The following is a 12185-nucleotide window of genomic DNA, read 5'->3' on the forward strand; positions in this document are numbered from 1 at the left end:
CTCCTTGGAACTGGTACCTTCTGTGCCACCACACCACTATTTCTGCTCCAGCGCTCTGTTTCTCCCTCCTCTGCTGCAGCTCCACGCTGTAAATGCCTTTTCCACCAGACACCTGCATTTTCCCAGGAAGAGCCGTTAATTAATTAATTAATTAATTATTTACAGGAGTTGCCCACGCCAGGAGCAGAGCCCTGGAGCTGGCAGGGGATGAAGAAGATGGATTGTGGCACTGGCCTGACCTGTGCCTGGCTGAGCTGCTGCTGCCATCCATCACCACCAGCACGCAGCCACCAAGGAAGGCTCAGAGCAGGGAAAAGCTCCCACACATCTCTGCTCTCCCTCCAGAAAGGGGCAGTGGATGCAGCACTCCACAGAAATGACAGAGGAGCACCCCCCTGAGGAAAGAGAGGTTAATTTGTCAAGCCGTGTAAAGCATTTTAATTACAATTCATATAACATGTATAAATAAATATTACATTCTTTCAGTCTACAATGCATACTAGGCATATCTTGTTAAAATGTCCATCTATGTTATTGGGTGGCAGGATTGACTTTGTCCAAGTAAAAAAAAAAAACCCAAACTACGGAGTTTAGTAATTAAAAAACCCAAAACAAGGGAATACGTGGCAAAGACAGGACGATGCAAGTGCTTCTGGCTAAGTCAGGACAGAACACTGCTTTCCAAAGGCTGGATCCACACCTCCTTCCAGTCAGGAGAGCTTTGGGAGGACACTGGTCTCCTCATTGAATAGATTTTGATCTGTGTCCTCCATGAATGTGAACTGGCACTGAGCCAGCACAGTTCTGCCAGCTCACACCACAAATTAAATCTCTATTTTGTATTTGCTTCCGATTCATTACTGCCTTGGTATTTATGTACTCGAAATTCAGATTTACAATCTAGTCTAAACTTCTCAGTCTTTGCTGGTCCAATGGCAAAAAAAGAGAAAAATCTATAAAACAGCTCCAGATATTTCTTGTTCTTGCTTCAGCAGTATTTCCCTCCCTCCCTCCCAACAGTGTGCCCAGAGGCCAGCTCTCCCAGTACAAGGGAATAAATGTGTAGGGCAATCAGGGTCTTTCTGTCCATTCCTCTTCTTGCTTTCAGAGCTTGATGAGAGCTGGTGACACCAGAATAAACAGAGAAATGCAGCACAAAATTATGAATTCATGAACCTGGAAAAATAAAACCCCAAAACAACCCAACTGCAGGCTGTGCATATTTGGCCTGTGATGGTCTCAGTTCCAGGAAGATTTACAGTGCCCCAGTGGGGCACTCCCACTGCTTGGTACTTGTAAAAGCTAACAGAAAACAGCACCTTCTTCCCTTGGTGAAACACAGCAACTTTGGTTGTGGAAATCTGAAACGAGCAACTAAACAAACAGCCCCAACCTGAAAGGAAAATGAAAATTCTTCCAAACAGAACATCTTTCTAGCCAGGGTGAAATGGAGGCTCAGGCTTTCAGAAGAGACACCACGTGGAAATTATTAGTCAATACTTATCCCCCTGAATTCTTTAAATGACAGGAGACTGTTTACAGGTAACTTAGAAACAGAATGTTCTTTGTCCCACTGTGAACTTACTGAATTTTAAATTTTCCTGTTTTCAAGATATTTAAAAGAAAAATACAAGAGGGAAAGTGATTCTGTTTCAATTTACAAGACAAATGGAAAAGTAAAAATGAAAAATACCAGGTAATTTCTTCCTCCTTCAGATGTAATGCCAAAGACACATCTTCACTTCAAATGAAGGAATGAAAAGAAATGCCTTGAGTACCAATATAAAAAGTCTCCTTGTGGGTCATATGTCCATAACTGTGATGTTTTATTGGAACCAGAACAAGTTATTGTTTGCCTCTTGCTTATTCTTTTCATGCTCTTATATTCTCTCATTTGTTTTTACAGATATTTTTGGTACTGTGAAATATTACTATCATTATTATTTGTATGACCCATAAAATGAATTTTCACAACCCCATCTTGCCCAGTTCATCATACTGGTCATACCATTTCCTTGTTCTTTTCCTTTTGTATTCCGCTTCCTAAATCCATGAGTAGCAGAATAACCACTGGGAAAAAAAACCAAACAAACAACAAAACCCCAACAAAACGAAGCAAAAACAAAAACAAACCATGGACAGTTTGGCAAATTTCTTTCCCTGATTATAAAAACTGCCTCATCATTTCTCTTGGCGATCCCTTCCCCTCCCCCTCGCCCGTCCCAATATATACTGTAGAACTGAAGGCATCAAGGTGTGGTTAAACCCAAAAAAAACACCCCCCAGCAGGGAGTTACGCTTTGTCTTTGAACTTCCCCACGTAGTTTCTGATCTCTTTGGAGTCGCCCAGGTCCATGTCCTGGCACACCCACTTAATGTCATCGTCATTGCTGCTGAGGATGGAGTTGACGGTGGGGCAGCCGTCGTCGGGCGGGATGGTGGTGAAGGTGGTGAACTTCACCCGCTTCCTCTTGGACGTGGGCGAGTGCAAAGGCTCCACCTTGTGCTCCTTGCCCAGCCTCCCCCCCGGGTCTGCAGCCCTGTGCGCCTGGCTCGGAGCGTTCTTCTGGGCGCTGCCGTTCAGCAGCTGGTTGCTCTCCTCGCCGCCCGAGCCCCGGTCGATGATGGTGGTGTGCTCGTCCTGCTGAGGCGACGCCTCTGCCGCGTTCTCCAGCAGCTCTGCCTCGTTCCCCAGCCACACCCAGTCGTGGGAGTGGGTCATGGTGGTCTGTCCTTCCACCAGCACCTGCTTGTGGCGGTACTTGAGTGCAAATGTTGCACAGTTGATGAGGAACACCAGGATGGCCAGGCAGAAGACGCCCAGCAGGGCGTACATGCCGATCTCCAGGTCGCTGAGGCCCCGGGGTGTCTGCACCAGGTCGTTGTCCTCCACGCCAGCCCCGCCTTTGGGCAGCTCCACCTGGGCGGGGAAGTTGGTGAAGTCGATGGGGATGTTCTGCAGCTGGCTGTCGTCCGAGAGCTTGCCGCCGTCCAGGCGGTTGTTCTTGATGACTTTGTTTTTGAGGATGGACTTGGCGGTGGTGCTGGCCTTCCTGAGGGGCCCCTCGTCCCTCTCTGCCGAGGAGCTGCCGTAGTAGCGCCCGTCGTGCTCCGCGGCCTTGTGGCGCCGGTCGCTGGCGCGGTTCTCGATCTCGTCCGCGTCGTAGTCGCCGCCCGCCTCCGCGTCCGCGTCGTTCTGCCCGAACTTCACCTTGATGCTGCCGCTCCCCACGGCCAGCACGCTCTTCCTCTTGGACTTCTGGCAGGCCTCGGAGATCATCATGTCCACCTTGACCAGCGCTCCCTGGCCCTCGCCCTCCGCCGCCACAACGGGCCACCTCAGGGCAGGGCTCTGGTGCACGGACACAACGGCTTCGTCCAGCGACACGGCCGACAGAGAGAAGTCCTTGGGGTCGTAGATGTCCAGAGGGGTAACAGAGCTGTCACTGAACTGGATCCAGGTGCTCACCACAGCTTCCTGCAAGGACAGGGAGATGGTTAAACACGGGGCCTTCAGGAATCGGCCCGCAGCCCATCCATCTCCCAGCTGGAGGAAATGGGTCACAGCGACTCTGCGCTGCATTTAAACAAACCAAGCCTCGACTCATGGGGCAGGAAACCGATCACATTTGTCACTAAGGGTTCCACTGATACTCTCCCTGCAAATGTTTTGTGCAAGGACGTAGAAAATAATTGATTTGAGACGTCTTTATTACCAAAGTAGCCATTAGCAAGCTACAATTGTACAAGCTCTGTACGGAAAGTCATTCCTGTCGTACAAAAGCCAAAAGAGGCAAATCACAAAAATTACCAGAGGCACTTGACAGAACACTTATTTCCCTCATGTAACACATGCACAGGTGTCATGAGGAGCTGTCAAATTAAGGCATAAGTATCTTAGCAGGAGTAAGGAGCTACCACAGCATCTTGGAAATGGCTGGAGCAGAAGATTCATCTGAAAGAAAAAGACTCACAGAACAATTGTCATTTTGCTGGAGAAAGGTTTGTTTTAAGCAAAACACACTTTATCCTTGAGATAATTAAAAAGTCCACCAAATTTCTGTGTCAAGAAGAGGAGGAAGGGATTCTGGCATGATGTCTACAATAAAAATACAAATGGCCTGGATTTAATTGGTCTGTCTTTGTGCTCTGCAGGTAGCACTGTCAGAAGTCATCATTAGAAGCAAGCACAAAGCCAGAGGTCAGTTCTTTGCCATGTGAAATCCCATCCAGATGACACAGATATTTACTTCTCCACATCTCAATAGCTTTCTTTGCAGGGCATTTCTTTAATTTTTCATTTGTTCTGTGTCCTGCCTGCGTAGCCAGCAGACGGCCAGGCAGATTGCCAGAGTGCAACTTCCCACACAAGTGAAGTTCTTTCCTTCCCACACTTAAACCACAAATGGCTCTAATAACTTCACACTTGGGTACATCAGAACAACTGGGCTGAAAAACCAGCACTGGGGAAAAACATTGCCACCCTGGTAATGTCCAGTCATAATACAAATTTACAACTTAATATGGTTTTCAATTGGCTGCAATTTGTTATGCTGTGGTTATAAACAAAGAGAACTGCTACCCTTCCAGCTGAATTCAAAGCTTTTCAATGAAAACAGCAAGGGGCATTTAGCTGGGCAGAAGGTTGGGCCATACTGAATATTTGATTTCCAAAGCACTATCAGCAAGTACTTGAGGGACTGAAAGGAGAAAAATAAGTTGTGGCACAACAGGAAAGAAGGCAAATTTCTTGGTGATTCAAATTTACTTCAAAGAGCTGAAAATGAGCCAGGGTAACTCAGAAGCTGGGAAGGATGAACTGCATAAGGAAATTAAAACATCTGATCTTTCATTAGAGAAACAACCCTGAAATGAGTGAACAAACACAAAGCTGCAGGGCACAGCTCGAATTTCCATCACAGAAATCTATAGCAGAGCAATCCCGGTCAGAGGAAAGCAAAGGGGTTTTTTTAATGGATATGTGCAGAGAGAAAAGGATTCACCTCCTCAGGCAATTCAGCATCCTGCTGAACTCCTTCTCCCTAAAACAAAGGTCAGCCTCATGTGCCACTGGGGAAGACACCCTGCCTTTGCCAGGGAAAACACCAGCATCACTTCCCCCATCATCACTGCCTGCCTCCTTCGGAGAGAAAATAAGTGCAGGATTTTGTTCAGGGAGGGCTGGAAATGATGGCAGTGTGCCTCCTGCCCAGCTGGGAACATGCACAGCTCCACACCCCTACCACAGGATTCACCTCACTGAATCCTTTGTGCATTTGGACAAAGTTGCCAGCGACTTCAAAGCAACTTTATTCTTTATGCCACTGCCCTACAAATCTGCATTCCTGGTTTTATGAAGCACTGACAGAGAAAAATGGGATGGCAGCTGAAATTTGCAGGCACACTTGTGATTTACTGTAGGTAGCAGAGGTGTGCACTGGCTTAGCCATTATTTTCTACCAGCACTGACATTTTTTATTTCCAAGAGAACGTTTCTCCAAAGGAGGAACTAATTTTTTTCACAAAACAACATTGTCATGCCCATACTATGGACAACATTAATTAAAAGGGAAAGAAAACAAACGAGAGAAAAAGGGAGAGAGTTTAAAATTCTGCCAAAATGTACTGGATCAGATCAAATATTCTATTTGGCAAGAGATCATTTCCTCTCATTCACATCATTAAAGGAAAGCCAAAGGCAGGGCAAGGAAGTGAATTTCCCAAATGATTATAAATTCTGAAAAGCTAAAAAGAAAAGAAGAGAGAAAAAGGAAATGATTTAGTGCCATGTCCTTCAAGGAGCTGTTTCTGCAAATCCTGTGTACCACATCAATAAATCCCCTCCAAATCTCTGACAAGGTCCTCCAGTTACTCTCAGAAGATGAAGATGGATTGGAGCCTTCCCACCTGCCAAGCTGCTGCCCCTCGTCTCACGCCCTCCACACTGAGGTGACAAATGCTCGTGCTCTTTAATTACCAAGCACAAACAAAGAGTTTGAGGGATTGTCTTGCTTTCCAGCCTTTACTTCCCTCACTTTTCCTCTCACACACACTCAGAGGTGTGTTCTCCCCCAGAACCAGTGACCACAGGGACACATCAGAGCCAGTGCTCCCCGCAGAGCAGGAGGATCTCAGTGCTGACTGAGCTGCCACGTGAGTCACAGAATGCTCATCAGGTCATGCCAATGACAGCAAAACCCAGGCCAGAGATGTAGAAACTGCTTCCCACAACCACTGTCGATCACCACCAGGCTTTCCTTAAGCACATAAAAAACTTGATCAAGACATCTTGTGTCTGAACTTTCCCTTGTGCCTTTGCTGCTCTCTTTCCCCACCACAGGTGTGTTTTCAGCTCTTGATCTGTGGCAGTTCCACCACCTTTCCTGGCCTTGAAATACATTGTGCCTTATCAGTCCAAATATACCGTTTGATAAATCCTCTTGGATAAACTGGTTGCATTTTAGAGAATTCTGCTGCTTAGAAACACAGATCAGGATATTTGATTTTATTCCATGCTCAGAATAAAGCGGCCTTTCAAAGGTCTCCATTCACTACAGCACAAATAAAAGTATTTGTGAATAAGCCCTCAGTTGCTGGGGTCAGCTGCAAGGGTCCTGGAGTGAGGCAGGACAGCAGAGGAAAGAAATGGCTGGCTCTGCAGAAAACAAATGCATCCCTCCCTCAAATAAAGGCAAAGGAATATTGTTCTCAGCAGCTTCTCCTAGACCAGCTCTGACTGCTCTGTCTGGGGACTTGAATGCTGGAATGGATTTCCCCAGCAATTTTATCACATGAAATATCAAAGTATTACATGTGCATTTATTTTTAAGCCTGTAGCTTGTGTAGTAAAAATTTGGCTTGATTGTTACGATGTGGAAATGAAAGGCAGCCAAGACTCAGATCTTAATTCAAACCATGCATTCCCCCACTGTGGGTTTCTCTCTCTCCTTTTTGTCCAATCTGCTAATGTGACATTCCTTTCCAGTGGGAATTTGCTTGTATTTGCAGGGGAAGAATTCAGATTCTTATCTAACAATGCATCCCTTCTCCCTTTCCCATGCTGCTGAATTCCTTTGTCATTCCTGTGAGCCATTCCATTGCTCTGCCAGCCTAAAGCAGACAGAAATACAATTTGGGTGTAACTTACACTGCCAGGATGGGGTAATGAACCCACACCATAAAAATACTGCTAATATCTCTTCTTAACTGTGAGGTGCCAGTGGATTCTCAGGACAGCAGGGCCAGGAGCTGAACCAGAGCCTCCAAAAGGCAGGGCCAGGGCATGAGCCCAGCCTGCTCTGCTGGCCAAGGGTGCTGGGCACCCTCCCCTCCCAGAGAGAGAGCAGAGCCAGCCCCAGGGCTGGACCAGGCACCACACCTGGGGAGCAGCAGGACTTGGCTTTCAGAAGGCACCAACACTGCTCTTTTCCCCTGAGAAAGTGTCTGCAGCTCCCCAGCAGCACTGAGAGATGCACTAATGCACAGAGATGTTTATTAAAGGCTTTTCCCTGCTTTCTTCACTGACCCATTTCAGTTCATCAGCCCCGTGCAATACCCTGCAGTGACAAAAAAGCTGGATGTGACTGTGAGTTCCCCTGCAGAGCCAGCTGAGCTTTGAGAGTCCTTGAAGCTCACTTAGATCAGAAAACATTTCAACACTGTAGGTTTTCTTTTGTTTACATTTTGGAGAAGCCTTTAGGATGACAGTGTTGATTTAACAACCCTCAGCAAGCCAAATGGAACAGCTTTCCTACCTGAGCAGATGGCCACCAGAAATAGATCACTCACAGCCAGAGTTTCCAAATTTTCAGAAGACACTTCATCTTTGATATTTAAAAGTTGGTCAACCCGTGTCTATTTTTAGGTACCTAAATCACTGATCCACTTTTCAGTGCCAATGAGCTCCCTATTGATTAAAAAATAATATATGGGCTCAGCATGCCTCAAGGTCACCTTGTCACAGCAGGTAATTAGCTGCTCAGCCAGAGATAAAGGTATCTAACTTAAGGCATCCAAGGTGAAAAAATATTGGCTTATCTTCTTTAGAGTGCTTTGTATTTGTGGAGAAACTGCCAACTTTTCAGGACTTGTGCTCTGGCTGCTTTGTGCTGTGTATGCAGATAAGGTGTGCTCATTATAATTAAGGCAATCCAGTCATTATGGTCACTGAAAGAAAGCCACAGCAAGAATTCTGAGTTTTGTTTGTCAGCTGCATCAGTAAGGTTTGCATGAGTTATTTGGGCCTTTTTATAAACTTGCTTGAGAGGAAAAGACACACTAAATAATGAAGTCCTCACAGTGTTCAAGTACAGGCTTAGTCCTGGGCTGTCTCCTTGGAAAAAACCCTCTTTCAAAAGGGCTTGATTTTCAGAAAACACTCAGCATTTGCCTTCAAAATTCCAGCTCAGTCAGGATCTCAGCTGATGCACTCCAAATCATGAGTCATTCCTTGCAAAATTTAGCCACAAACATTCCCACATTTGCATTAATTTTTCTAAGGGAAAGTGACTTAAATGTTATATCCTTCATTCAAACTGCAACTGAAAGGAAAAGATGTCTGTGGCTCTCTAGGTCACTCCTATGCCATCTCCTTCCACTTATTTCCCAGTGTGAAATCTATTCCTGTCTTGTTTTTGGTGATGGAGATGAACCAGGGCCTGACTTCTGTGTCAGAAATGTGCACCTGGGACTGTCCTGCAGAGGAACAGCAGCTTAAACCAAACATTTCCCCAAAACAATTTCAGAACTCAGATGCTGGGAGAAGTCATTTCAACCCAAACCACGTTTGCACATTTTGACTCTTTTGTACCCTCTAATGTCACATCACGCTGCCATGAACAACAGGAGGTGTCACAGGGGGCACCCCTGGCACAACCTGCCATAACCTGATGCTGATAAATGTCTCTGCATGCTCAGGACAGTTCATCCATAACTCTGAGGGGCTGACAGTGGAACTGGGCAGCCTTTCAGATGCACAGGCTCTTTTAGCTGCAATCAAAGCCACAATTCTCCCAGTGCTGCTGCAGGACTGGTGCTGCTCTGTGCCACAGGGCAGGGTTGGGTTAGGAGTGCTCCAGTTTTTCTTTCCACAGTCTTTGTCTGAAGACAGATGTGGTTTCTAAGCCCTGAAGAAGGGTATAAATGGGTTAATTGCATAAGATTCTTATGTTTACAGGATGCAACAAATGGAACAGATGGACACCGTGTCCTTCTAGTTTGGACATTTTCATTGGGTTAGGAGTGCTCCAGTTTTTGTTTCCACAGTCTTTGTCTGAAGACAGAATGCCAGATGTGGTTTCTAAGCCCTGAAGAAGGGTATAAATGGGTTAATTGCATAAGATTCTTATGTTTACAGGATGCAACAAATGGAACAGATGGACACCGTGTCCTTCTAGTTTGGACATTTTCCTGTCACTAAGTTATAAAACAAACCAGATTATTTTTATGTTCCAGAAAATTAGGTAGCAATAATCATGAAAATGGGCCATAAAACTTGACTTGAGATCTCTCCCTATCTATGCGAGAGGAAAAATGGTTTCTGCAAGAGGAGTGGCTGTGGACAGATTTAATTGCATGGTCCCCAGTCCCAACCCTCACATAACTGACCAAGGAATGATGTTCCAGTGACCCTTGGGTTTATTCTGGGCCAGAGTGACTGTTTGACTTGATCTGGTAGTGTTCTCCAGTCTTCTTTTCCACAGAGTTTGTGACCTGAGACAAGCTGTTTGAGAGAGCCCCTTTGGAGAGATGGGAATTTGCTGGCTTAAATGAAGATCAGCACATGAGCTGGATGATGAATCCCCCAAAATCCACATGAAAAATAAAAGGAGAGATGTGCCTGGCAGTGTGTCACAGCTCCAGGAGGGAAAAGAAATGGGTGTGGCCATCTTCTGCCTCTATTTTACAGTTCTTGAAGATATTAAATTGTGTCACACACAGCTCTGTGCTCCCCAGAATGGAAAACAAGGGCATGCTCCCACAGCAAACCAGGATCACTGTCCAAAAACTGCCTGTGCAGTGAAAACAACAGGTTCATTAGCTAAAGGAAGGGTATTAAAACTGTAAACAGCATGAACTGCAGTGCAGTCAGAACTTTTACTGCAGACTGAAGTCCCTATTGGAAGGGAAGAAAAGACAAGGCAAATCCATAGGGAAAAGCAATGAACATGGACACAGACTACACCTAAATTCTAAACTGGCTACGAATTATCACCTGCACTTTACACTGACAACATCCTGCCCCATCCCAGAAGGCAAACCCAGTAAATTGAGAGTGCACATCACCTGCTTAGGAGTGTGGAGCAGCTCCTGGGCAACGGCTGTGGCCACAATGGCCCTGCTGGTGGCTGCACTGGGCTGCAGGAAGAGAGAAAGCCCAGACACCAGCTGCACTCCAAGGTCTGTGATGGTCACTTTGTCATCCAGCACAGTCACTGTCTTCTCTGCCAGGATGGAGTCAGACAGAGGAGACAAAACCTTTGGAGAAACACAGAAGAATCAACTTAGGAAAAGGCTGGTCAATTGATAAAACCTTTCTTAAGGTCATCATCCCTTCTGTCTCCAAAGCTTTATGCACAGAAATGAAGAGCACAGGAAGGGAGTCTGATTTCATCAGCAGGGTCAGAAAACCTGAGTGGAGAGAATATGGCTGAAAACCACCCAAGACTGGGAGCTGTCCTGTCCCAGTTGTGTTATTTGCATTATGTCACCACGACAGTGGATTTTAAATTCTCTTCTCCTGTTACTCTGTCTTCCCATGTGGATGAGCTCATTAAACCTCCCAACTGCTTCAAAGGGAGGTTACCAGCCTAGGATTTGTCCTTCATGTCTTGGCTGGGAAATTCCTGTTCCTCCAGCTTTTTCTGTTTCTGAAGGAACATCAAGACAGTAGAATATCCTTCCCTTTGCTGAAATTAAGGGCCAGGCTGCTCTCTTCAGGGAACTGTGGATAGCCAGTCCATGCACATGCTGTGTTCCCCACCTTCCTCATATCCACACAGATTAGCTCTATGCACCCTTTGTGTGTTGCCACATTTCTCTTCAGAGAGAAAAGCAAGGCACAGTTCTTCCCAAGAATATTCCTGGGTTTCACACTCTCTGAACATCAGAGAAATAAAGCACAACTCTTATCTCATTTGCTGTGCCTGTGTTTGTGCCACAGTAGAATGCAAAATGGAGATTGTTTATCCAAAGTGAGGGTGTTGTGTTTCCTTGGCCTGTCAGGGCCAGGTGTGTGTTTGTGTGTGTTGGGATTGTTGGCTGACAGCCACGAGGGAGCCACGAGATGAGGGCAGTTCTGGGCAGCTGTGGGCAGGGTTGAGTGCTGGCAGATTCAGTTTAGATGTAATTCAATATAGTGTAATATAGTATAGAATAATGCAGTATAATAAAGTGATTCATTAGCCTTCTGATATCCATGGAGTCAGATGCCTCCTCGTCATCCTCTCCCCCTCGTCAGGGGCAAAAATATCATTGATATTTATGCACTGCCTTTAGTCAGGATTCACACGTGTGACCCCCACAGGTGTCTAATCTGTGGGCATGGCAGTGTGTGGCAGCCACAGACCACCCCCAGCCCCTGCCCAGACTGTACCTGCATGGGGGTCATGCCCACAGACCATGCCCAGCCCCTGCCCAGGCTGTACCTGCACGGTGGTGATGCCCACAGACCATCCCCAGTCTGTGCCCAAACTGTACCTGCATGGTGGTCATGCCCACAGACCATGCCCAGGTTGTACCTGCATGGTGGTCATGCCCACAGACCATGCCCACAGACCATGCCCAGGCTGTACCTGCATAGCGGTCATGCCCACAGACCATGCCCAGCCCCTACCCAAGCTGTACCTGCATGGTGGTCATGCCCACTTCCCGGCCGATGAGGATCCTGCCCTCCTGCAGCCTGGCAACGTGCGGATCCTCCAGCTTCATGAAGTCCCTGACCAGGTCCGTGATGTCGAAGTGCCAGTCCGAGCCCAGCAGGTAGCTCAGCTGGCCCCAGGGGCCCGAGTCCTCGGCCACAAACTGTGTCAGCACCCTGACCATGGCGTGCTGGTACTGCAGGGTGCAGCCCCTGCCCCGCCGCTCGTCCTCGTCCTCGTCATCGCTGTCCCTGGTGGGCCTGGCGGCAGCAGAGGACACAGCATGGAGAAACGCTCTCAAACATCAGTGAAAATTAACACTGCAGT

General features: G+C 46.8%; 1 protein-coding gene across 1 annotated transcript in view; it reads right to left on the minus strand.

Annotated features, from left to right (window-relative positions):
• Positions 1–1071: 1071 nt before the first annotated feature.
• The window catches only part of TMEM132C (transmembrane protein 132C), a 174785-nt gene continuing 163671 nt past the window's right edge, over positions 1072–12185 (minus strand). The window contains exons 7-9 of the mRNA XM_041410222.1: positions 11845–12118; positions 10285–10476; positions 1072–3478 (exon numbers count right to left, since the gene is read on the minus strand). Coding sequence (XP_041266156.1) covers positions 2294–3478; positions 10285–10476; positions 11845–12118 — 1651 coding nt within the window. The 3' untranslated portion in view covers positions 1072–2293. The remainder of the gene's footprint in view (positions 3479–10284; positions 10477–11844; positions 12119–12185) is intronic.

The sequence above is a fragment of the Onychostruthus taczanowskii genome, unplaced genomic scaffold (genome assembly GCF_017590055.1).
Source record: "Onychostruthus taczanowskii isolate IOZ18803 unplaced genomic scaffold, ASM1759005v1 scaffold32, whole genome shotgun sequence".
NCBI classification, from domain to species: domain Eukaryota; kingdom Metazoa; phylum Chordata; class Aves; order Passeriformes; family Passeridae; genus Onychostruthus; species Onychostruthus taczanowskii.